The 27,786-nt window shown below is 42.3% G+C and overlaps 1 protein-coding gene across 3 annotated transcripts in view; it reads right to left on the reverse strand.

Annotated features, from left to right (window-relative positions):
• Positions 1-303: 303 nt before the first annotated feature.
• Positions 304-27,786, reverse strand: part of LOC131348240 (neuronal tyrosine-phosphorylated phosphoinositide-3-kinase adapter 1) — a 39,794-nt gene continuing 12,311 nt past the window's right edge. For 2 of the 3 annotated variants that reach the window (XM_058383020.1, XM_058383022.1), the window contains exons 2-7: positions 16,567-16,818; positions 11,844-12,235; positions 9,119-10,765; positions 8,208-8,441; positions 7,687-7,790; positions 304-5,893 (exon numbers count right to left, since the gene is read on the reverse strand). In XM_058383020.1, coding sequence (XP_058239003.1) covers positions 5,459-5,893; positions 7,687-7,790; positions 8,208-8,441; positions 9,119-10,765; positions 11,844-12,235; positions 16,567-16,751 — 2,997 coding nt within the window. In that variant the 5' untranslated portion in view covers positions 16,752-16,818 and the 3' untranslated portion in view covers positions 304-5,458. Of the gene's footprint in view, positions 5,894-7,686; positions 7,791-8,207; positions 8,442-9,118; positions 10,766-11,843; positions 12,236-16,566; positions 16,819-23,764; positions 23,900-27,786 lie in introns of those variants that run through there. The other variant, XM_058383021.1, reaches the window with a different exon arrangement.

Here is a 27,786-nt window from a genome sequence, read left to right on the forward strand (position 1 = left end):
AACAGCTGTCCCAAAGGTAATCTCTGTCTCTCTGGGTGATGCTAAAGGAATACAATAGACGTGATGCCCCCTTGTGGTTCAGGGAAGAGTTGCAGGAGAAATATGTGGTAGGTTTGGAAGGGAGATCAGTGATGTAACTGCCAGTAAAGTAACTGATGCGCTGTTATTAATGTTAAGCAAAAGGGACATTCATATTATGTGACACTTTTAAACAAGGTTCATGAGCTTAAGCAGGACGTCTGTTTTCCGAGACACATCAAGTCACACAAGTGTTCAGTTCATCATATAAAATTTATTTCATGACGATATCAATGCAAATATAGCACTACAGTGATTTCCAAGGTACATCGTATCTTACCATATCAATATATTATGGCACTCATAATATGGCCACCATTTAAGTAGACACGCAAAGCCGACAGCTTCTGTAAACTAGTTTTTATCATTAATTCTACCCCTTCATTGTAATAAATTGTAACTAGATGATTACTTAGTATATTTGAAGTACAAATTGGGCACAGTTTATTCAGACCGAGACACAGCCCAACCCTTCTCTAAGTTGGAATCCTTTGAGAACTCCCAGCATGCATTGCACCAGCCCTCTACTTCCTCTGTTGTGATTCTGCTTCCTGTTTGACAGAGATTGTACTGATAGTACCCATCTGGGTCATGTGGTGATTGTCAACGACATTGTGGAACAGTCATGAGAGCACCATGGTGACACCACAGGAACGTCATGCTGAGACCAGAGCAACCTCGCGGTTGCACTCGTTGTGGGTGGTATGGTGTTAACCATGATTGCCAACAACACCATGGTAACATGGCAGGGGAACACCATGATGTAACCACAGTAACACTATAATGTCACCACTCTGACCTCATGATGATATCATGGTGACACAAGGGCACTGATAAAGTACTCATAGTGGCCAACCAGGTCATATGGTGCTACCAGGACTGTTAGAAAGATTATGGTGACACCGTAATATCAGCACAGTAACCTTCCAGTAGCATCATGATGTCACTTCAGTAACCTCAAGGCAACACCATGAGATGCCCCCATAACAGAATGGGCCATGTGGCATTACTGTGATTGCTAGAAACAGAACTGTTACATCATTGGAACATCATGATGTAACCTCCCTGTAACACCATGACAACATCAGGCTAAAAAGTACTCGAATGGTGTTACCATGATCGACACCATAGAAACACAGTAACGTTATGCTAGCTCCATGACCACACCAGGGCGACACCATAATGACACCATGAAGACGGTAACGGCGTTGACGACGCTGCGACGTGACCTTTCCGTTTCTCAGTAGTGTTGATAAAGTGAAAACTGTACAAGTTGGTGATAACTGTTTAGAAAGAAACGACAAAGTTTAAACACAACCACGAGAAGATAACGGGAAAACAAAACAAAACAAAAAAAAAAACAAAACAAACAACCCACTTGCGTGCCATAGTACAATCACGGAAAGATCTACTCGTCACTAGATAGGCCAAACTCCGTTCTACTCTGACCTCGAGGAAATAAAAAACAGAGGAACGTTCAAATGCAGCAAAATAAAAAGAGGAAGAGGTATAATAAGAGAACTGTTACCAGTAGTGAGGAATATGACAAACTATTTATAACAGCAGTAGTAATTCAATAGCAGCAAAAGTATTCCAAAATATCCAAACAGTGACCAAACTGGGCTGGTGGTTCCTGTACATAAATAAACAAATAGATTAAAAAAGCAGTAAAAGTAGACCTGTTTTAAAGGGACTTGCATAATTCTAGCAGGAGATACTGTATTGTTGTGTCTGTGACCGTGCCTTTAGTAAGAGGGCTTGCATTTCGACGGGCCAAACCATTCGGTACAGTGTAGACAGGTTGCCACAGATATAACTACTAAATTCCTTTATAAAACAATTAAACACCTTGTACTTTTTTTTTTTTTATACATCGTATGCTACAGTATACTTGTCGATTACAAGTATGAAAGTGGAAAGATTTGCTACATAATCAATACAGTTTTACATATCTATTTTACAATTTCGTACCCTTGTGTGTTTATTTTAGCACATCCTGTGTGGTTTTCGCATTTCTTTGTTGTCGTTTCTGTATTGTGCGGTTAGTTCCAGCATTTTGTTTATTCGTTTGAGGAGCGTGAGTGATCATCCAGGCCACACAGCAAAGGGACAGAAGTTGATCTTGGTTTGCCTCTTAGTGTCTGATATGAATGGCAGAGCCTGTGTGTGTGTGTGTGTCTGTCTGTGTATGTGTGTGTGTGTGTGTGTGTGCGTGCGTGTAAGAGTGATGGAACCTTAACCAACCTCAAACGAATCTCTGTCACAATTCCATACGATCGACACTCATGATGACGCTGTCACTGATATGGAGAGGCAATAATACTTTAAACTTATGTACATGGACTAGCATATGATACACGATACATCCGAGTCACGGATCCAGTCTGCAGATCCATCGCGATACAGATTATCCGACCTTGCTTACGCCATCCTGAAACACGCAAAGGTGCCGATCTACACTTTAGGTCTGGGTTAAGTAAACAAATGACACAAGCACTGATGCCAGACACGGAAAATGACGACGAGAACCGATTCATTTACAAAGACGAGTCTGTCGGAATCGTGAAAATGCCAAACCATAACCGAGCAGATCGAAATAAGATTGTGGGTTTCAGCATGGCTATATCTGATGATAAAGGAATACTTCAGGGCTTTTCGGGTCGAATTTCCATCCGACACAACTGTCTGTTTGATTTTCATAGACAAACAAATTCCTTGTTCGGGCAAAAATGAAGCTTTTTGTTCAATACTTGAAATGAATTGTAATTCAATTATTCAAAATTAAGAGAAGCCTTTGAGTTATATCGATAAACATTTCAAATATGTAACCACTTTCTGTACCTACATGGAGTCACAGGAAGTCTGGAGGATATCCTAGGGGCCATGGGGCACAAGGCAGGGGACACCCTGGATGGGTTTCCAACCCAAAACTGGGCACACAATATGTTTAATTTAGAAATCAGCATGTTGTTGGATTGGGTACGGAAACGCAGAGGCAGAGGCACTAATCAAACCCCCGACCCCAGAGGCGTCAGGCATACATGCTACCCACCAATGAAATCAATTCAATCATTATACTTCAGCAACAAAGGACTTGGATTATGAAAGAAATATCTTCACAAAGCCTCGTGTGCAGATACGTCGGCTAGAGATGCAGTTAAAAAAAAACAGTGAAGTTTTCCTTTAATCGTCCTCTAGCTTCTCGTTCCCGTCTATTATCCTGTTCATTACGTAAGTACGCTAAGCAATGAGACTCCCATCTGGAATCTGTGCGTTTGACGTCTCCATCGCATCTAAAGTGGACATCCGTGGTCTTGCTGCTTAGCGTGCGCGATGTGATGAAGCTCTTTTTCTGATCTGCGTGAACAGATTGCACTACAGTTTCCGGAAAAAGCTACTGCGAAAGTCAAAAAGAGCGTGTGAGAATCGTTGATTTTTGCGTTTTTAACTCTTAGGTAGTATAAACAAATCAAGCCGCACCCGAGACTTGGTCACCTTCACGCTCGATCAATAACATCAATGTAACGAGAAACCCGGCAAATAAGCACTCGTATACAAACGACACCAGCACTACACACCTCCATACTTTACAATGTGTGTGTGTGTTTTGATTTAGCAGTGTAAGTATGTGTGTGTGTGTTTGAAATGTACATTCTGGTGTGTGTGAGAGAGTGTGTGTTTGCTTAAGCAGTGTAAGTATGTACTGAGTGCATGTGTGTGTTTGAATGATACCTTCTGGTCTGTGTCGGTGTGTATATGTTTTTTTTCCCTTGGAATTTGACTAGTTTTAATTCTATACACACTATGTGCTCATCTACAGCAAAATATCGCTTTCCAGGTCTTTCATTTTAGGTCTGTCCTGTCCTCCATATCCACATTCCAGACACACACACACACACACACACACACACCCAAACACACTCCTCCCTGGAATGTAGAATCACCCGGCTGCATTTCCGTGTCCTTCGTGACGTGTCAAACATCTTCGTCTTCTTTTAATCCCTCCATCGTCCTGGCTGGAGAAATTCTCCATCCGCTCAAGAACATGTATAGAGAGCTCCAAACGTTTGTGTTAGAAGTCCAGTATGTGTTTTTTTTTTTGTTTGTTTGTTGTTGTTTTTTTTTTAAAAGCCTGTAAACTCAGTGTAGTTCTCTTAGTAGTCGCGATGAGGCATGGTAGGTAAAAGAGAGTCCCGACTGAAACGTGTCTCTCCCGTGTGTTTATGTATATATTGTCTTTATATGGCACATAAAACGCTGTGTGATATTATCACCCCTCCATTTCCCTGCCCCCAACTCCCAAAAAAACAAAGCAAAAAAAAACAAAAAAAAAAACAAAACCCCAGAGATATACAATACGAACTCTACATTTTTTTATAATACACCCGTCTTTTTTTTTTTTTTTTAACATTCACAGATTCCTTGTCAGTCTGAGATTATTAATATTCCCTCCATCCTCTTTCTCCTCCTTTAAACTTTCTGTCTTGCAGATATCACATGTATCACTTGTTTGCCAACTTATTAGGTACATCTCTGTTGTATTTACACTCGGTTGCCATTTCATCATGTACACGTACCCATACCATACCATATAACGGCGTTTCGTAGGAAATAAAGTTACTAACTGTAGCGTTAATTCTGGCTCAATGTATCAGCCTCCCTCGAACTTTGTCCATTAAATAAAAACCATAGGATGACCAAGAAGAAGATCTTATTAGGGTAGTGGATCTTCTCGGGGACAGCAGCAACAGGTGTGATGCGGTGGTAAGTGTATTAGGCACAGCAGTGTTGTTGAGGTTTGGTGCATAGCAACAGATGGGCTACAGTCAGTAACTTTATATCTACAAATTTGGGATGTCACCTAATACGAATAGATAGGACAGAACAAAAAGATAGATGCACATGTAAGTACAAACAGGAGGCACGTTGTCTGATATTATTTTTCAGTGCATCGTCACTGGGATCCTGTGGGACGCAAAAACAAACCAAAAACACTTTCGTTTGGTCAGAAATGAAGCTTGAGCGCCAAACATGTGACATGTGGTGGTCATGGGGGTTTAAATTAGGATACAAAATTTTTAAGAATTTGTTCGAAAATCGGAGGGGTGGTTAGGTAGGCGAAAATAATAAATGCTCAAGCAATATCATCTCTTTAGCATCTCATTAAATTAATATTTTATATTAATATTATTTATGAATGAGAACAAAAAAAGCCATGCTGACGTTGAGCTTCAACGAAACACTAAACATATTGTGAATGTATTGCGCTATACCCCCACATGGTAGGATTACGTGATAAAATGTCAGGTGAATGGAGTTAGGTGTACCTAATAAAGTGGCAAGATCAGTGTATTTCAGTCTCTCGGCCTCTCTTTCTTTGTCAGATAGCTGTGTCCCACACCACGGCCTGCGGTCTCTGGCAGGGCGGTGTGCCTGTCTTACGCGGCTCGGGCGTTTTCCTCCAGCTGGGCAGGATGGGCATGCTGTCCTGCTTGCACAGACTCTTATCTGGCCGCCGGTGAGCTTTGATCTCCTTGCACAGACACCGCTTCCTCTCGATCACCTCCAGCAGCTTACCGTCACGCTGGGTGGATGTGCCCATCGTGCCTGTGCTGGCTGTCATGCCGGCGGAGGTGCTACCTGTCCCTGGCATGGCCTGAGCCTGTGCTGCCAGCTGGGCCAGGTGCTGGAACTGTAGCTGCAGGTGGTGCTGCTGGAGCTGCTGCAGGTGGAACTGAGCCTGAGCCTGAGTCAAGGTCTGAGCCTGAGCACGAGCCAGAGAGGGACTGCAGGGCGCCTGAGAGAGAGCTTGCAACTGCAGAGTTAAAGACAGGAGTGGAAAGAAAGAATGAAGATATGTTGAGCTGTCCAATATAAACATTCCCTGGAGTTTTTCCATTCCTTTCTGTCTAATTAATCAACACCTTCTGACCAATCAGAGTCGAGATTTCATCAGCATTACAGAGATTAGGAATGTACCAACCCTATTTTTTTAACTTTTTGATATATGTGCATAACTCTGATGATATTCACCTAACAGAGACAGCAAAAAAGGAAAGAAAGCAATAAAAAGAGATAAAGGAAACAAAGCAAAAGTAACAAAGAGACATGGGGGGTAGAGATGGAGTGATGGTGCAACCCATGCTTTCTGACTTCAGTGACCTTTTGACCTCATAAACCTTCACACACTGAGTCAGGATTAAACGCAACTGAAGTCTTGCTGTTTCCCACGCAGCCAGCAGATGGAGGTATTGCACAGCCTCCCCCAGTCCTACCCCTCCTGCTGCAAGACGGAAGGTCAAATCAGCACACAGTCTGGCTATGCAGCACACACACACACACACACACACACACACACTGCGTCTGCGTCAGCATCTGAGCTTCTGCCAAGAGACGGCGGCACATGAAAAGAAGGAAAGGAGCAAAAAAAGCAAGAAGAAGCAGCAGAATCGTCAAAACACCAGGTAGAGCTGCTGTAGAACTGTAATGCACCCACCCACACACACAAACACACACACCGTGTTCTCTTCAAGCAGATGCCAGGTATCAACATTCATCGAAAATAAAAAGGACGGAAGCTTAATAGCCGTGTCTATGTTTGATCATCTGTATTTACCGTCTGCCTGTTACACCGCAGACACACCCACACACTACGCCAACGTCACTACACACCCTTTCTCTCCCTCTAGCTGCCTGCTTCTTCTCTCTCTCTCTCTCTCTCTCCCTCCCTTTCTATCCCAATGCAGCTCCTGTCTTTCTCTCTGTCTTTCTGTATGCTTCCCTCGTTCTCTTTGGACTCGGTGAACCCACAGCTGCACACCCGCTGCTCGTCTCCTCTGCAGACACGTTTGGGTGGGGACGTTGGAGAATCAGGAGAATCTCATCCTGTACCACCTACTGCGTTCAGCACTCATTACACCGAATACCGATGCCATATACCATAAATGTCTGGGGTAACGATGTGATCACACATGCATCACAGTCTCATCATGTATTCAGCATTCATTTCCTGCCTGCTCTCGGCAATATAACCTTTATTAAAGGTAGCGATAGGGAATATGCTGAATTCTTAAATGTGATTAGTCAGAAGGTGTGGATTTTTTTTTTTTTTTATATGGCAGCTCTGATAGTAATGCCGGCTGTGTAATGCAAATCACAGCTTTGCATTTATTTATGTGCTCGTTATGCGTTATGGTTTCCACAGTAACAACTTACACAGGGACTTATGAGAGATACTTCACAGAAATGTATTTTCTTTTCTTTCAGAGTTTTCCATTGATCTAGCTTTTTGTAATGGAGGAAAAACTATATCTTAATTTTCACCCATGGATTTGTTTCATTATATCGGCTTCAAAATGAGAGACAGAAAAAAGAGGCGGACATAATGAATAACTTGCTTCAAATATGTCATACCATGTAAATGTAACTATATATAAAAATGTTGTTCTTTAATAAGTGTGTATTTATCCTTAATCATCGACAAATTGCTGAAGAATAACACTTTGGAACTTGTTGTTACTGGAAAAAGAAAATCACCTTTGGGGTCACCCCTCCCCTATAACTGCATGCAAATCCCTGTCTCCTTTTTTGCTAAAAAGCAAAAGTTACCTGGGTGAGAGCTTCTCTAGCCGGCAGACTACTTTGTCTCTGAACATCCCCTCCTGCTTGCTTCACTCCAGATGTGGAAGATGATCTGCCCAGCCGTCCGAGCTCTGTTTACAGACACAGACACACACACACTTCGGTCCTATTCAATCCTATTTTTTGCCTCAGGATCAGCAGAACCATGTAATGTGTTTATAACCCTAGCAAGTAATGAGCAATAAAACCCTCACAGGCCCCCTGGTGGAATATTCAGCATGTCTACTGTTTTCTGGTCTGCTTTCAAAAAGCCATGGCAAGTCGATCCTTAAGGCCTAATTCTACTTTCTGTATATAATTGGGCCAAGGACTTGTCTATATTAAAATTCACAATGTTTCTAGAATAACTAAAGAACCACTCCATCAAAAGTCAAACTCCTTCTAGTGCATATTACTAGAGCAACTGCTCACCATTTATACAGATTTTTATTCAGTAGTAATTGGCTCTCTGGATATGAATAGTTAATACTTTAATAAAATCAAATGACCTCCATTGCGGCAGGCAGGGAAGGTCTGGCATGGAAGGGGCAGTCCTGTGCGAGGCATTACTCTTAAGCCTGGTGGCCCATCTGCCCCCGCTAGACTCTCACTGTGTCCAATTCTTCCTGAAGCCCGTACAGGGATTCCAGAAACTCCTCCAGCCCGACTACTACCCCCAGCGTCCTCTCTGTCTCTTCTTAACAGAGCATCCGTACTGCCGTTCCAGACACGGCCTTCTTCTTCTACAAACCATGAAGAAAGAACATGTTACTTTGGTCTTGTTAAGGTGTTTTACATTAAAGTAAAGATGGGGCGTTTAACAATTCTAAAAAAATGCAAGTAGAATATCAAGGTCATTTATTGCTACACACAACCCCCACCACATTTTACATATCATCCTCAAATCCTGGGGAAGCCAGGAATCACCAACTCAGGTGTTGGTTCTGGGAAAATCCTAAAGCACAGTATAGTGGCTACAGTCCTCCAGGATTATAGTTTGGCACCCCTGCTGTTAATGCTGACACAATTTCTCCCTTCTACTCCCTCCCTTTCCCTCACTCTCTGTCCACAGTTTGGTTTTCATTCGCCTATTATTACACAATTTGTGAATTTGTACACAAGAGCTCACTGGAAAGCAAGTATAAAAAATCATGCAAATCTTTTTAAGGTGTATGAAGTGTAAGTTAGCTACTTTAATCGATCACTTTTAGATCACAGTTAGTCATGAAACTCGTGCTCCATGTATAATTCTTGGAAGTTGAATGCTATTGGATGAAAATATACTATCTAAATGCATCCATTTTCAATTTCCTCCCTTATTTCCTTTCCACCCAGATATCTTTCTCTGACACTTGCTTCCCTCATCTCTCTGTTTCATCTTCTATCTACTACTCCACCTTCCCTCCACCCAGTCTCTTACTCTCTGTGTCTCTGCTGCCATGGCTGAAGGAGAGCTTTCTGTGCATGGGCCAGTAGGCCTGATCATCAGTGAAGCCTAGGCCACTCCCACTGGCATCCCAGGGCAGGAACCCCGCCTTGGCATGTGGGACATGGGTGCTCCCAGCCTTGGTACTACCCTCTGGCTGCAAGGAGGGCATTGGTGTGCCAGCCCGCAGGCTGTCATAAGCTGGAGGCCGACGAAATCCTGCAGATGGGTATGTCCAAAGCAGAGGGCTGTCTGCAGGTGGGGGCTTATAGGCCGGGAGGTGTGTGTGAGGAGTGTGTGAACGCTGAACTGAGCGAGATGGAGGCCTCTGTGATGCTGAGGATGTAGACTGTGTTCCTGATGACGTGGATGAAGACAATGATGCTGAAGGAAGGCTAGTGGTTGTGGTGGCAGCAGTAGAGGCAGCCGTATCAATTTGGCTGCACGACTGTGTGACTGGAGTGTCCCTCTCTCTGTCTCGATCTCGTTCACGGTCTCGATCTCGTTCACGGTCTCGATCTCGTTCACGGTCTCGATCTCGGTCTCGTTCTCTTTCTCGCTCCCTTTCCCTCTCAGCTTTGTCTGACTTCAGAAGAAAACTGACGGACTTGCCCTCTTTGGCCTGTGTCTGAGTTTGTGTCGAGGTCTGCGAGGTACCCTGTGAGGTCTTACTGGACTCTTTCTCAGGTTTGCGATAGTGGTGGTAGTGTGAGGGCCGGTGGTGTGGGTGGTGATGGTGATGATGGTGTGAGTATGGTGAGGAAGATTTGGAGGATGGAGGCAAAGGTGTTGAGTGGCTCCGGGCTCGTAGGCCTGGTGCTGGCCCTTCTTTCCTCTCCTTTTCCTTGTCTCCACCAGTTGCATCCTTTGAAGAAGAAGTGCCAATGGTGGGTGGCAGGCTGGCTGGTGATGGGCTGCTGCTGGAGCCCATCTTGGAAGAGCCACTCTTTGGGGGCGGGAAAGCCAGCAGAGGTGGCTTGTGTTGAAGCAGGTTGGGGAAAGGTGCAGGAATCTTGCTGGATCCAATCTCTGACTCTGATTTGGTGCCTGGTAGGAGGAAGGGGGTAGGGGCTCGAGGAGGGTGTGGCGAGGATGAGAGAGGCTGAGGTACAGGTGTGGAGGAGGCAGAGCAGGAAGATGAAGGTAAGGGGGAAGAGTGAGAGATGGAGACAGCAGATTTAGGCTTAGAGGATGGCAAAGGACAGGAGGGTGAGGAGGATGAGGGCCGAGGGAGCGAAGAAGATGTGGAGGATGAAGAGACAGAGGAGGATGTGTAGGATTTTGATGACTTGGCACGCTCATGCTTGGGTGGGAGGCGTCGTTGGTGGGCATCATCAGCCACTGGGTACTTCATCTCTTCATAGATAGCCTCCTCGCCTGGATCTGAGTCAGAATCAGGTGTTGTGGCTGATGGTGTTGGCACACCAGGCGTCTCTCTGGTGAATACTTGACCCACCATCTCAATGTATACAGGCTCCTCATCACCGGTGCTCTCGGCACTCTGGAATGGCAGGGGTGTGGCTGGTGGTGGAAGCCGAGGGGGTGGAGCATCAAAGGACAGTTGGGTGCTCGGGCTCCGTTTGGGTTTCTGGGGAGGCACCTTCCTGCCTAGTAATTCACCAGAGTCTGACTTCTTCATTGCTATAGAGACAGAAGAGGGTGTGATTAGAAGAAGAAACCAACAAGAAGCCTTTTTTTTTTTTACTGTGTGAACTGAAGTAATTATCTTAGCCACAAATGGACTATGAATTATTCAAGTGGAAGAGAATCCTACTAAGTGTTGGTTACTTTGTATTATTGTATATGTTACTTATTTAAACAATTCATATGCTGTAGATTCAGCTTTACTAATTCTGAAGCTTTAAACATGCCTTTTAATGCTTTAATGTCTATTTTTTTTTCATTTCTATGTGATTGCGGACTTTACGACTTCATTAACAGCCTGTTAAAGATTTGTCAAAGACCAAATGTATCTACTTTGTGTTACAAAATGGCAGGACACTCTTTACAAATTCACTTTCAGATACTCCACAGTGCAGTTCAATAATAAAAAATGGTACTTTTTGGTTTTATTGACTTTCTCTTTGCTTTCATCACAACTTGCTAACTTTTATTGACTCTCTGGATGGAGAATGTAACACAATCTGTAAAGAATAAATCAGAGGGTATAAAGGGACCTTCTTGACTTGTCTCTTGTCAGTCTCTTTCTTTGCTTCTTTTGCTTTCTTTGTGTTGATCATGCAAATCAAGGAACCATGGCCAGTTATGATGTATGTGTAGACAAAAGGCATCTTTCAGATCTTTTTAATTAAAGCACTGGAGTGGACACATAAAAAGCAACCTTCACAGAATTATCCTTCAGTTTCATATCAGGGTCAACAAGACTGATAGAGGAATGGCTCTGCAGTGTTGTTATATGCTTTTTTTTTGCTATCTCACTTGCAACAAATGAAAAAAATGGATTTAAACCTGGCAACTCTGCAAGCAGCCGGGTGAAAAAGGTACATTAATGTTAACATCAAATTTGTGTTGACAAGCCAAATAAGGTTAAACAATAAAGACCAACTTCATGTTCATTGTGCTGCTGAACTTTTGCCTCATGCTCAACGTAAACATCAAGAATTTGCATACGATTTGCATAAAACAAAAACAGGGACTTGCCCAGAAACTAAGAATATTGAAAAACAGCTCAGTCCACACACAGTCTTCATGCACTCACCATTCTTCTTCTCAGGGTGTTTGGGTGGATGCTGGGGTGGTGGAGGTGGAGGGGCATCAGGTGGTGCGTGTCCACCACGGACTGAGTGCTCCTGCTGTGGCGTGGAGCTCAGGCGGGTGCTCGGGTGACGTTTGGGCTTAGCTGGGGGGCATCGTCCAGCGTGAGAGGGCATCTGAGCATCCGAGTCAGGGTCGTCGCCATTTTCAAGGCCCTCTCCCTCACCAGTACCCACGGCGTGGCATGACTGGGAGCGTGGCGCCATGGCAGCAGCGCAGGAATGCGGCGAGAGGTCCTGAGATGCGGGCATCGTCATGAAGCCCATGCGGAAATGACGACGGAACGATGCCAGGTCGCGCACCTTCCCCACCGTCGCCGAGGAGGCATCTTTACAGCTGTCCGAAAGAGGGGGAAAACATTTCTCTCAATAACCATCAGATTCTATAAAAGTCACCATCATTTACAGTATCATCTTCCTGTTATTTCCTTCCACACTGTGTCCCTCACTCCGCACTTCTGCACCTAAAATGTGTTTTAAATATATCACAGTCAATTTCATTTTGGACTCCCTGTTCCCACACACCTCTGCGCTTTTCCTTCCTGAATAACACACACACACACACACACACACACACACACACTTGGCTTGTGTAGTGTAATCTCCAGTTTACTGACAGTGTGATAAGAACAAGCTGTGCAGCCTAGTCAGTGAGAAATACACTTTGGTCTCTGTTGTTCTTCTCCACCTAGTTTCCTCTCTTCATTTGCATCCATCCATATCCCCACATTATCCATCTATCCACCATTCTCCTCCCTTCTCCTCTCATCCACTCATTCATCTCTTGTTTTCTAATCCCACCACTTGCCTCCCTTATCCTTTCATCCACTTGTTTTCTCTCTGCTCCTCTCTCTGTGCTTTTCTTCTCATCCACCCATCCTCCCCCTTATCCTTTCATCCATCCACTTTCTCTCTTTTCTTCTCATCTCTAAGTTTCTCTCCCATATCCACCCATTTTCCACATCCTTCTCTCTTTATACTGCTCCATTCCTTCCATCCCTCTTTTCCTCTCTGCATGTCCCCCTGTTCCCTCCATCTTTCCCTGCAGCAAACTCCTTTCCTCACAAACACTGGACCCATCTGTTACCACGGCAACTAGACCGCCGTTTGGTTGTTGTTTACCAATAATTTTTTTTCAAACATATAATTTCATGTACACATTGTCTGGCATGTAGTCGCACACACACACACACACACACACACGCACACACACACACACAGCCAAATGTTGCCTGTCTGGCTTGTTAGGTGTGGCACAGCAGCATATTGGCAAGGCAACATGCTTTCATCAATGGAACATGCAGACACACACACACACACACACACACACACATGAGACACAAGTGATAATGCTCACTCACATTCTCATAAAGCATTTTTGCATTTTTTTTTCAATGGGTGTGTCACTTTTTTGGGGATTTTTATTTTCTTCCCTTTTATTGCCTTTCAGGCCTCCATTTTGAGAGGCATGTTTCTATATTCAGAAAACACCCATTCTTTTTCTGTCTTCATTCTCAATATCATCCTCTCTCTCTCTCTCATCTTCTTTCTATTTCCCTCTCTTCATCTTTCTCTCTGACTGGTGAATATTGGGTACAGATGGGCAGAAGAAAAGGGGGGGTGGGGTCATGCACAGGCAGCACATGTCGAGCATGCACACACACGCACACACACACGCACACACACACACACACAGTGGGACCTATCAATACACAGGCAACATAGACGGCCCCGCTTCAGGCGCCTGTGTGACGGTACACAAACACTACCATCACCAGACACACACTGCACTCAGTCATATTTAGAAACACACACACACATTCACACACTTCCCCAAAGGAGGGACGCAAAACCGCTGTATGCTCTGTTTTAATGTCACAGCATTTTATATGCGTGACATTTCTTACAAGCTGCTTCTTAAACAAAAACAGTAGGCAACGCACAACATTGTGTAAATTTGGACGGTATCTCTTCCTGCTCTTTAAATGTGAAATTCTCCTCTTGGCACCTGATAGTAGCGCTTGTGTGTGTGTGTGTGTGTGTGTGTGTTATCTGTGATCTGCAGTAGGTCAGACTGACTTCCCACAACAGTTTAATGCCTTTCCACCAACACACTGCCTTATTTTTCAGCATGCTGCGCTTTTCTATAGCTCAAAAGCCAGTTCTCAGCTAAATTCTTTTCATTTCAGGCAGCACAAAGCTGTGATATTATAGAGGGGGACTGTGCTTGGAAGAAGAGAAGGATGCGAGGAGGTGGCTCAAGAAAATTTACTTTACTTTGCTGACATTAAATGTTGAGCGTTTGAAGATGATTGTTTTAAAGTGAGCAGAACTGATATCGTATGAATTAATTAATGGTCCATAAAAATGACATAATGCGGTATTAAAAGGTTAAAGAGGGAACAGATGTAAGAGAGATAGATGGATGGATGGATGGATGGATGGATGGAATCAAGTACGGATGAACTAATAGAACGATCAATTAATAGATGGACAATGGTATGAGGGATCAATGAAAGAATACATGAAGGGAGGAAAAATGGATGGATTTAGGGGAGTGATTAGGGAAGTGAAAGGGTATTATGTGAATAGAAGAGTAGTAGTAGGAATGCATGGATAGAGGAAGAATGGATAGATAGGAGAAAGGGGGATGGATGGATGGTAAGACAGGGAGAAAATAGGGATGGATGGATGGATGAATAGAGGATTGACTGATTAATACATGAATACATGAAGTAAAGGAAGATAAGTGGATGGATGAATACATGGATGGATGGATGGATGGATGGATGAAAATCAAACAATTGGCTTGATGCATGAATGAATAGAAGATGGATGAGGAATTGAGGGGAGAATTGATGGATAGATTAAGGAGATATATAGTTGGTTGGGTAAATGGATGGATGGACAGATGGGCAGAGTAATGGATGGATGGCTTGATGGATAGATGAACAGATGGATGGATTAGAAATAATGGTAATGGATGGATGGATGAATAGATGGATGGATGAATGGGCAGATGGATAGATTAGAAATAAGCGTGATGGGTGAGTGGACAAATGGATGGATGGATGGATGGATCAACAGATGGATCAGTAATGGATGAATGCATAGATGGAGGGTTTTAATTGTTTCCACAGATGAATTGTTTAAATATAGCTGTGATGAATGAGGACAGAATGAAGACTGGTGATAGACAGATAGATGGCTAAACGAATGGATAAGTGGACGAATGTACAACTATACGGATAGATGAATGGGCAAAATGGTGCTGTTTAAATTCAGCAGCCGGACGGAGGAGGATGGAATGACTGAGTGGAGGAGGAGTGGGAGGATGAGAGAACGAGTGAACAGCCTGTTTCCTGTAGTGTGTGTGTGTGTGTGTGTGTGTCATAGAAAGAGGTAAAGGTAGTGTGGTCGTATAAGGGGTTACTAGGCCTATGCATTTGTGTGTGTGTGTATAATTGTGTGGAGTGGGTAAGACAGAGAGTATGTGTGAATAGATGCTGTGCTCCCAAGCATGCATCAAAGAGCTCATTTAGGAGTTTACTTTGTGTGTCAAGCGCATATGTGTGTGTGTGTGCGTGTGTGTGAGGTTTCACCAGAGGCAGCTAAAAGCGGGCCTGTTTTTTTGAGGTCAGGATGGGATGTGAGCTCTCTATGTGTCATGAATCCAGAACATCTCCCACACATGGCTCTTACACACACACACACACACACACACACACTATAGAAGTCACCAGCCGGATGAATACAAACGATCACTTAATGCTGATCTTCACCTATAAGCATTAGCTTAACCAGATTTCCCCGGTCTGTGTCAAATCACACACTTAACAAAACCTATATTAATTCTCATAATTACTAGACTTCATGTAACTACATTACATTTAATTAACTCACAGTGGAACAATTCTTTTCCAGCAGCAACATTTGAAAACTACATGAAGCTGCATAAAGACAGCTATCCCCTTTGGCGTTTTTTTACCTGAAAATCAACAGCAGGCTCCAATAACGAATGTATGAATGAATAGATTTGGAGGAAAAACATATAGCTGAAGAGATAAGGCTAAAAATATTTAGGCTATTGAAACTACATAGTTAGTCTAAACTACCTAGCTAAGTAACTGACCAATGTAGACTCGTTTCTGTGTGAAAATATTAGACACCTTTTATAATGAGATCGGTCAACTTTTGAGCAGAAATCTAACCAGGATTTTTCCAGTGCTAACATGTTCATTGCTCATTTAAATCATCTGTCATTTGACCTTACCTTCAAAATTTGTTTCACAAATCATCTCCTGCTAATAACCTTTTCCTGACTGAAACATACTGGGGGTAAATATGACAGTGCAGGTGTACCTTTGTGAAGAACTAGTTAACTGTTTAATGCTTGTGCGTAAGAGACTGTGTGTGTGTGAGTGTGTATGTGAACACAAGCGTTTTGTGTGCGTATGTGAGTGCATTTCTGATCTACTGGGACACCAAAGGGCCAGCTTGTCCCTGGAATATAGGCCATACTCCTACACTTTCTTCTCTTGCTATCTGTCCTGCGTGGAAGGAGGATACAATTCAGAGGCCTGGCATGAAATATGAAAGACGATCTCTCCTTCTGAGCTGCTGCCTTTTCCTTTCAGTTCTGAATCTATATAGCTTGGGCATGTTCACCTCTTCTTGCCCTCCTGATCTCGGTGTCTCCAGTCCAGTCGACTCTTGCGGTACAGCAGGTTCATGTCGCCACGGATAGGCGCCTCCTCACAGCCAATCACAGCGCAGTGCAACCGCTGGCCCCGCCTTTCTATGTCACGCAGGAAATGCTCCACCGCCACATCCTGGGCAGAGCCAGAGTTCATGGTATAGAAGACCAAGGAGAGGCAGGGGAAGGGGGGGGTTACGTGCCACTTGCCCCACCTCAGTTACCTGTTAGAGAGAAAAAGGGATATTAAAGAAATTGTTTAGTGCCTGAGGATTCGCTAAAAATGAAGGAAAGCATTTATGAGGTGACATGTAGATATAACCACTGCTTGTTAAATTCTTGATTCTGATTGGTCAGAAGAACAGCAGGACTGATACTTGCCCTTACTGGCTGCAAATTTAGCTTTAAATTAACATTGTTTCTAATATGGACACCAACCAAATCTTGGCTGATCTCCTACATGTGGGAAAGCATATAAATTATGTAAATGTCAGAAATAATTCTTTAAATATGAACCTATTCATAAACCCTGCCAAAAAAACCACCCAAAACAACAAAACATTGTGTTGATTAAAGGAAGTATTATGCAGTCAGAGATCAACAGCTCTGAAGATGATAAAACGATGATTAGTGCCTTTGCATAACCGTTATTCTCACAGGAAGTAAACACATCATGTGATTAGTCATTCGTTATATACCGTGATCCGGAGTCCAATTTGAATGCGTGCATGGATCAGAATCAGTGCTGCCTCACCAGCCAAATTTTCACATATGAGAAATTCGCTGTGGTGAGTGGGATAAAGATCAGCAGCACTACAAAGTATTTAAAAGAAAAAGACATACACAAAGAATTTGCTCTCTTTAACCACACATAATAAATTGCTCGGGGTCGGCGCAAGAACAAAATAACAGCCGTCAGTCAACCTGAATTCTCTGTAGAGCTTAGAAATCAATATGAATAATAAGAGACGGTGCATGAGGGGGAAAAAAAAACAGTTCTTTGTCTTGTGGTCTTGCGCCTTGTCATCCTGAAGCATTTCCCGAAAGAGAAGATGGGAAGATGTGTAAGAAAGGTCAGCAGTCATCGCGCAGGAATATTACACAATGCAATTTCGAACTTTTTCCTGAACATCGAGGACATGTAGGTAGCATCGCTGAATGAAGCCAATGTGTGAGTCACCGAACGTTCTCCACAGCGAAGTGCTGAACAGTAGGGCCTTATTCACCCACGCACAAGCCAAACAGCTTTAAGCACCATCAGTAACCTTAAACTTGGTAAGGGACCAAAAACCGACACAACGGCGAGCGAACCAGTTCACGCCAAACTGCACCATATGCAGGAAATTCTGTTTCTAATAGCAATGTATACGATTCAAACAGACTGTAATAAAATATCTCACTTCATAATGAATCTGCAGTATAATGGCTAATACCTATGTGTCTCAAATAATGACATGGAATTAAAATAAAAAAGCTCTTTTTGTGCAAACGGTCTTAAACATTAAATCCACAGCTGGATCTGAGATCACAGACACCTCTTGTTCTGTCACTGTTATATAGTTGCATCTCCATTCATTAGTGTTTGGAAGCACTATCTTCATCATCACTGCCATAATTATTGCTCTGCATCACTGTCTTCATCATCAACACTCATATTTCAAACATCACTGAACTATTTGCATCACACTCTGCCTGTGGTTCTGGCTCTGATCACTAGATTTCAACATTACATCCTAAACTACGCATTTAAACCGTGGATCCTGACCAGGATATGCTACTCTTTATCCTCATTTCCATCCTGACTGCTCTACATTTCTATCAGTGTCTCCATCACTGATGCTGTATATCCCCATCTCCATCATTGCTGCTCTAGCTCTCCATCACTACTGCACTCTATCTTGATCTCTGTCATCATCTCCATCACTGTTCTAGATCTCCATAATTAACTTATATCTCCATCTCCATCTCATTCTGAGAGATGCTCATGTTTACTTTCTATCTTTCTGCCTGACTCCCTTTCTCTCGCTCTCCATCTCTCTTTCTCTTAAAAAAAGAAGAAGAATATCTGAGCAAGCAGGGTTGGCTGTAGGTTTCAGGGGCTGCCCTTGCTGTGCCTGTCTGAATCTGTAGTTCCTAATGCGGCCTGTCAGTTGGAGCTCACAGAGAGAGAGAGAGAGAGAGAGAGAGAGAGAAAGCCTTGTTGTGAGGCAGATATGCTACAGAGTGCGAAGAGTTTGAGCACTAACTAGTGAAAGCAAGAGCTCTGATTGGCTGAGAAGGACACTGCTGTCAGCTGCTGTGCTATTCTGGAAGGAGGGGGGTGGTAGTGGTGGTGGTGTTGTAAGACCAGAGAGTTGCTGATTGTGTGTGAAAATGTGTGTGCATATATAAACTCTGGAGGAGATATGTATAGCCTCCTATGTTTTTGTCCCACCACTAAAGCAGTAAGAGAGAAAAAAATATTTACATAATAACTCATTGAAATTGCTTCTGTAAGTCAAAATACTGGAAACTGGGTCAGATCAGAGTTGTGACTAGGATAAAAAGCAATACCGCAAACTTACTGTACCAATTAAACAAATCTGTGCCAATTTTTAGAAAAAAAGGTACAAAGCCTCTGCTATTACACCAGACCTCATATTGTACCAAAGACAATATAGCCTTGCACATGCAAGAAAAAAATAAAAAAATAAAAAAATAAAACCCATTCTGGTACGTTAGTTTTATTGTTTAGGATTAATCAATTTACTGGCACCCTTAAATTCCTTAAATGTAATACCTTGTATAACTTTGTCAGATGATTTTTATGCTATAGAATGATGCGGCCGAATACAAAAGCTCACTATTCACTGTTTTTTCGCCAGCTTGCCAGATGTTTGTTTCACAGTAATCTGGTTCAGACTAGAGATGTAGACTAGCGATGGACTCGGATCCCACAGGATGCAAGAAGAAAATTGCACACGCAAGAGGGTTTTGTACTTTCATTCATGTGCATGTGAGCAGTCAGAAATGAGGTTTGAAGCTTAGAAAAACACACTGTGCCTTAAGATAAATGTGATGCAGTTACAACTTTCATTCATTCGTCCTGCATATCTACCTGGTCAGGGGGTTGTGCTGTTTTATTTCATCATTGTCCGGTTCTGGCATGTCCTGATGATACACCTTTAATGTTTTCAATGTAACAATTTCTTCAGTATTCAACAAAAAGGTCTACTATTTCTGAGGTCATGAAAAGCCACTACTCTACCAAACATAGAGATCTTCTACTCCACAAAACATAGAGATCTACTACTTTACCAAACACAGAGATCTACCACTCTACCGAACACAGAGATCTACTACTCCACAAAACATAGAGATCTACTAATCTACCAAACACAGAGATTCATTACTCTACCAAACACAGATATCTACTACTCTAACAAACACTGAGATCTACTACTCTTCTGAACATAGATTTCTACTATTCTACCAAATACAGAGATCTACTATAGTAATAAACACAGAGATCTACTATTCTTCCAACCATAGAGATCTTCTAATCTGCAAAACATAGAGATCTACTTATCTACCAAACACAGAGATCTACTATTCTAACACACACTGAGATCTGCTCCTTTACAGAACACAGAGATCTACTACTTACTAAAACATAGAGATCTACTAATCTATCAAACACAGAGATCTACTACTTTGCCAAACACTGAGATCTACTACTGTACCAAACACAGGGATCTACTACTCTTCTGAACATAGATATCTACTACTCTACCAAACACAGAGAGCTACTACAGTAATCAACACAGAGATCTACTACTCTTCCGAACATAGTGATCTACTACTCTACCAAACACTGACATCTACTACTGTACCAAACACAGGGATCTACTACTCTTCCGAACATAGTGATCCACTACTCTACCTAACACTGAGATCTACTACTCTACCAAACACAGAGATTTATTACATTACCAAAACATAGAGATCTACTAATCTACAAAACACAGAGATCTACTACTCTAACAAACACAGAGATCTACTACTGTACTAAATAGAGATCTTTTACTCTAGAAAACACATAGTTTCACTCTACCAAAGACAGAGATCTACTTTTCTACCAAACACAGAGATCTACTACTTTACCGAACACAGAGATCTACTACTGCACCAAACACAGAGATCTACTATTCTACCAAACACAGAGATGTACTACTGCACCAAACACAGAGATCTACTACTATTCAGAACATAGAGATCTACTACTTCACAAAATAGAAATCTTCAGATCTACCAAACAGAGATCTACTACTCCACAAAACATAGAGATCTACTACTCTACCAAACCCTGAGACCTACTACTGTACCAAACACAGAAATCTACTATTCTCCTGAACATACAGATCTACTACTCCACAAAACACAGAGGTCTACTACTGTACCAAACACAGAAATCTACTATTCTCCTGAACATACAGATCTACTACTCCACAAAACACAGAGGTCTACTACTGTACCAAACACAGAAATCTACTATTCTCCTGAACATACAGATCTACTACTCCACAAAACACAGAGGTCTACTACTGTACCAAACACAGAAATCTACTATTCTCCTGAACATACAGATCTACTACTCCACAAAACACAGAGGTCTACTACTGTACCAAACACAGAAATCTACTATTCTCCTGAACATACAGATCTACTACTCCACAAAACACAGAGGTCTACTACTGTACTAAATACAGAGATCTACTACTGTACCAAACACAGAGACCTACTACTCTAACAAACATAAAGATCTACTAATCTCCCAAACACAGAGATCTATTATTCTGCCAAACACTGGCATTTACTACTCTACCAAACACAGAGATCTACTATTTTACCAAACACAAAGATTTACTACTCTAGCATACACAGAGATCTACTACTCTTCCAGACATAGAGATCTACTACTCTACCAAACATAGAGCACTAGTACTCTACCAAATACTGAGATCTACTATTCTACCAAACATAGAGAGCTACTACTCTACCAAACACAGAGATCTACTACTCTAGCATACACAGAGATCTACTACTCTACCAAACACAAAGATCTACTATTTTACCAAACACAGAGATTTACTACTCTAGCATACACAGAGATCTACTACTCTAGCATACACAGAGATCTACTACTCTACCAAACACAAAGATCTACTATTTTACCAAACACAGAGATTTACTACTCTAGCATACACAGAGATCTACTACTCTACCAAACACAAAGATCTACTATTTTACCAAACACAGAGATTTACTACTCTAGCATACACAGAGATCTACTACTCTTCCAGACATAGAGATCTACTACTCTACCACAGAGATCTACTACTCTACCAGACACAGAGATCTACCAAACACAGAGATCTACTACTTTATCAAACACAGAGATCTGCTACCCTACCTGAGATCTATTCTATTACTGTATCAAAGACTGTACCTCAACAAGACTAGGCGAGAAATGATTTTTGCGGTCCTTGTAACCCAACTGTGTTATTTGTTTGCTTTAGGTTTATACCACCTGTACAGATAACCTGAGTCAGTCAGTCAGTCAATCAGTACAAACATGTTAGCATACTATGGCTATTCTATGCTAGAATAATATGCCCATCATAATTGCCAGAGGTTCTTTGTGGAGTTCTGTATTGTAACATAAAAGACAAAAGAAGTGACTTGTGATGTAATGTACACTGGTTAGCCTGATATATATACAAATCATTTGTTGATGTCTCCTTGAGACTACTACTCTCAGTAGCCATTCACATCCTCTCTCTGCACCGGTCTCAGTACATCAGTGCTGCTTTCAGCCACACTGTATTCATCTACTATTCTTCCTTGGAGCAGACAACTCAGCAATTACAGTTACGCGGAGTGCAATTATAGCGACAGGGCAGACACCAACACACACCCTCAAATACACACAATACTCACGACACAGTGTATGGTTAGGGGAGTGAATGGTGGAGAATAAATCTGTAACAAATGCACACAGTATTATACACATTCTTACTTTTTTATTTCTCTCTCAAAAGCCAAACACACCCATCCACACACACACACACACACACACTTCATATATGCAGATGTATGCATTGCCCACTCACACATTAATTCAAAATACACCCGTGGGCCTTTCACACATTACAGATAGTCCAACATTCATGCACACATGCAAACACACAGGATATGAGAGGATGTCAGGAGGTGAGGTGGTCAGTTAGATACAACTCACTAACAGTTAGAGCATAATGTACTTATGAAACACTGAAATATCTCTGGACCTTTTTTTCGTCTGAAATTCACGTTTTAGTTTTCGTTTTCTTCTTTCGTTCGCCTCATCAGGATTGCAGCTGATCCCAAACCTGTTCTGGGGAACTAGGAGCGAGTTAGGAATATTATACACACACACAATTTAGAGTAAACAATTCACCTTCTGGCATGCTTTGTAGAGATGGGAGGAAACCAAAGAACCCCATGTGGACATGGGGGGGAACATAAGAAACTCCACAAGCTCAGAATTGAATCATGGATCTGCTGTGAAGCCATGCCACCTCTGCCATCACTAACAGTAAGGGCTCCAAATAGAGCTATTTAAATGGTAAGAGTCTAATTATTCATTATTATTCTTATCAGTAATTATTTTCTTCTTAATATTTAACATCTGTCAGGTTATTAAAATTGAGCTAAATTGTCTTGGTGCTTGGTACCCTAGAAAAAAAGGGTTCCACCTTGAGGGTTCAGAGCAGTTGAATGGTTTCTAGCTAAGCAACTTGGAACTCTTGTAGGGTTCAGTATAGAAATGTTGAGAAACCTTGTGGGTGCATCAATGGCAGTCAAGATGTTTTGTAACTCCAAATCTTTCAATATCCGCACAAATCTCACATCCATAAGTGCTCCACAACTAACGAATACAAATACATAAAAATGACTAGCACTTGTTTTCTTCAGACTAGCATAAACTGAATAACAAAATTCTATCGTAAAAGTAGCATAAAAGCATTATATTAGCTAAACCTTCAAAATCCTTGTACATTATATTAAATGTACCACAGTATACAGAACAGGAAGAAGAAGAGGAGTGTATATGTTGTAATACGTTCTAATAAATATATTGTAACTCACAATGACTTGTTCCACTACTTTGACCGCTACCTTCTCTTGAAGTTCAGCCGACAGTTTCCGGTGTTTACTACACTCCTTGTGGACCGTGTGGAAAACACTACAACCTTCCATCTCTTAAGGTATAATCAATAAGGTGGAATAAAGTAGAAGTAGATGTAGTGACTCCTTCTTTGCATGAGATGCAAATCACCGTGTGACTAGAAGATAGAGAAAAGTCATGTTGTCCTGCACAAAAACAAACTCCTGACCTTATTACGTACACGCCATGCTCAAGCCTTCCATCGAGTACAGTCAAGAGTGATTTCACCGGAGATGTTGGGATCTGGTGGTTTTGATAAGCACTTTCAGTTTGCTGAGTGAAAAACTGGAGTTCTCTTTCGATTAGGATCTGCTGGGGTATTTTATCGGATGCATAAGAAGTTTGGAGAGATGACAATTAAACTTTACCCTATGAGAAAAATTTAGATCGCTTGTTTGTACAATGCTCCTAAGAGGAATCCTACTATGGAGGGTTTCCTTATCAGTAAGCAGAGCCATTTTGGAAGCTGAGAGCATGTAACTATCGGATAAACCCCACAAGAACCACTGAAGAACAAGCTGTGTGCATTTTCTGCATAAGTGTGTGCTCCAAACTCCAAATTAATGGTAATTAATTTTTTTTTTTTCAATACCTAGAACCTGGCAGGTGAATAAAAATTTTGCTAACCTTGGCTAGTCTTGGTCTTTGGTACACACTTTTATGATTCCTAGGATAATTACAGGTTCTTAGCCTCATAAAAAGGGTTCTGCTTTATGATAGTGAAGTACTGATGGTCCCCCCCGGAGATACAACAGACAAACACTTAAGAGTTTGAAATTTTCTAAGAGTGAAAATTGTTTACGGGAAGGAGATCTAAAAAAAAAAAAAATAAAATAAAAATGATGACCTCAGAGGTATGACCTACACATGGGTCATTTCAGTGATCTGAAACATATGGAAATGAAATACTTTGAAGTTTGAACCTTCCGTGAATGTCTATTAAAATGTTATTTGAATTTGAAGTCGGTTGAGTGGTTTATGTGCACACCGAACAAACAGGCACCATTTTCTACCCGTAAACACACACTGGCCATTTCCTCGTTACAGACTTTTAATGATCTTTGAACTGTTCATTTGGAGGATTTGGAGGATTTGGAAAGGGGATTTCTGACTCTTCCTAAAAGCCACCAGCTGTGCATCTGTGTGCATGTATGTGTGTGTGTGTGTGTGTGTGTGTGTGTTGGAGAGAGAGAGAGAGAGAGAGAGAGAAAGAGAGAGAGATCCCTCCCTGTCATATGCTTTCACACTGCACCTGGCTGTTGTCGTGGTGACTGGTCTACTGTCAGTCTGGAGTGGGAAAACAGTATAGCGCAGAGTGACAGCATGCAGAGAGATGGAGAGAGAGAGCGAGAGAAAGAGAAAGAGAAAGAGAGAGAGAGAGAGAGAGAGAGAGAGAAAAGAAAGAAGGTGAGAGAAAACAAAAGTGGAGTGAGAGAAACAACAGAGAGAAGAAAGAATAGGAGAGAGACAGAAACAAAGTGGAAGAAAGAGAGAGAGAGAGAGAGAGAGAGAGAGAGAGAGAGAGAGAGATGGAGAAATCAGTTTAGAGAGAGGGAGAGAGAACTATAGGGAGAGGGAGAAATAAAAACACACAGAGTAAGACAGAGAGCGAGAGCAAGAGAGACTCTTTCCAACAGGAGAGATGGAGTGCACAGAAAGAATAAGAGTGAGAGAGAAGAGGGGAATCCATGATGGGTGAGGAGGAGAAATCCGTGTTAAGAGATACACACTGAGAAGGCGGGAATGACAGAGAAGTCTGAAGGAGACGTGATAACAAGAGGATGAGAAAGGAAAAAAAAGAAACAAGGATAGAGACTAAGAGCAAGACAGTGAGAGAGAGAGAGAGAGAGAGAGAGAGAGAGAGATGTATATATATATAGACAGAGAGCATGTGTGTGAGAGGGTGAGAGAGAGAGACAGAGAGAGGGTGAGAGAGAGAGAGAGAGAGAGAGAGAGAGAGAGAGGGAGGTAGGGGTGTGTGTAGGAATGGCGGTGTGATGTGAAATCGAGTCTCTCACCCCAGCCACCGTGTGTGGTCTCCTAGCAACACTGTCTGCCTCCTGCTTCCCTCTCCATCTCTCTCTCTCTCTCTCTCTCTCTCTTTCTCTCTCTCTCTCTCTCTCTCGTTTGCCAAGCTGCACATCTGAACTGAAGGTTTTCAGTCACTGACTCTGTGTGTGTCTGTGTCTGTGTGTCTACGTCTAAACACTTTTCTTCATACTTTAGCCCACTCACTGACACTCAACAGACGTCAGTGCTGACTTTAAAACACACACACACACACACACACACACTCTCATATACATAAGCCCACACAAGCTTCATTATCATGCAATAGACAAAAGCAAATAATGACCTCACACACTCGCTGTAAGTTTTCTTTTTTCCTGTGAGTGCACTCAGCAAAGTGCACTGCTGCATTATCTCACACACACACACACCCGGGTTTTGTAGTCCTCATGATGACAGGAATTATATATGTGGGGGTAGGTGAAATAATATGAACGTGTGTGTGTGTGTTTGTGCTTGCATGTGTGTTCAACGTGCCTGAACCACACACAACTGTAAAAGCGTGTCAAAATGTGACAGAACCCTGATAACTGCGCCAGAATTGCTATAATTAATTTTGAAAATTAGCATGCGTTACCTTCCGGTTCAGGTGAGGATTCTGGAGATGGAGGAGATTCAGAGAATGAAAGAAAAAAAAAGTGAAAACTCTCAGCTGTTGTATCAAGTAAACCTCCTCAATAAGTGTGTGGTGGAGTGGGAAAACCTTGCACACGTTCAAAACCTTTTTTTCGTTTATGTTACAGCCAGAGTCGTGCGGTTAGACAAAATTAAGCCACGTCTTCTGACCAATCAGATTTGAGATCTCAGCTGTGGTTTAAAGCATTATCTTGTACGGAGTGTTAAAGCGCTCTTCTGTATGATGGCTCAGGGACATGATGGGTATTTTGACAGACAGTTTCACGAAGAGTGTGAAGAAATCTCACTCAGCTAGTGACGTGACTGACACTTAATCAAAGTTAAGTAAAAATATTACCATGGAGTTTTAACGTATTCATGAAACAGACACTCCAATGTTCTCTATGGTGCCTGATAACGTTTGTGGACACCTGATTATAACACTCTCGTATGTGCTTGTTGAATAGAACCCACTGGAGCGTGACTGTGAGGATTCAGCTACAATAGCATCAGATATCAGGTGAGGAGGTCTAGGGTGGAGTCGGTGCTCCAGTTCATCCCAAATTTTGTCAGGGTTTTGTTCAGGACACTCGAGTTCTTCCACTCTGGCCTTAACACACTCAGCTCAGGGGCGTTGTGCACGGGGGCATTGTCATGCTGGAACAGGTTTGGATCCAGTGAATGGAAACTGAAACATAACAGCGTTCCAAAACATTTTATACAACCGTCTGCTTCAACAGTTTGATGAAGAACCACATATGGGTGTGATGGAAGGGTGTCCACATACTTTTGGCCCTGCAGCGTGTATTATCAGGTTTGTTTTTGGCTGTTTTCCAGAATTCAACCACAGTCATGTCTGAAGGGTTTTCCCACCCCACCACACATATAGGCCTACACTTTCTAGGTGTACAATTACAGACTGTAGCCTGACCCTTTCCATTTATGGATGGGGAGACGGGGGGCTAAAATTGTCCGTTGCGATAGATGAGCTACACTGAGTCATTTTAAACCGTACAAAGTCGCCTATAGCATAAAAGTGGCCAATGATTTTGGATTAAGAAGTTTGGACTTCGCTAAAAAAATAAATCTTTACTTCCTTTTGGTTTAAATAAACCCTGCACTTGCGTCAAGCTGCTTATCCTGGCATGACAGCTGCACTGTAATGAAGAATGAAGTGCTGCATGCATGCACGCACACACACACACTTGGCCTCATAACATACCAGTACATGCGTTGTCTCCCTGAGGTCCGGCTGTGT

Source organism: Hemibagrus wyckioides, linkage group LG28, assembly GCF_019097595.1.
Source record: "Hemibagrus wyckioides isolate EC202008001 linkage group LG28, SWU_Hwy_1.0, whole genome shotgun sequence".
NCBI lineage: Eukaryota > Metazoa > Chordata > Actinopteri > Siluriformes > Bagridae > Hemibagrus > Hemibagrus wyckioides.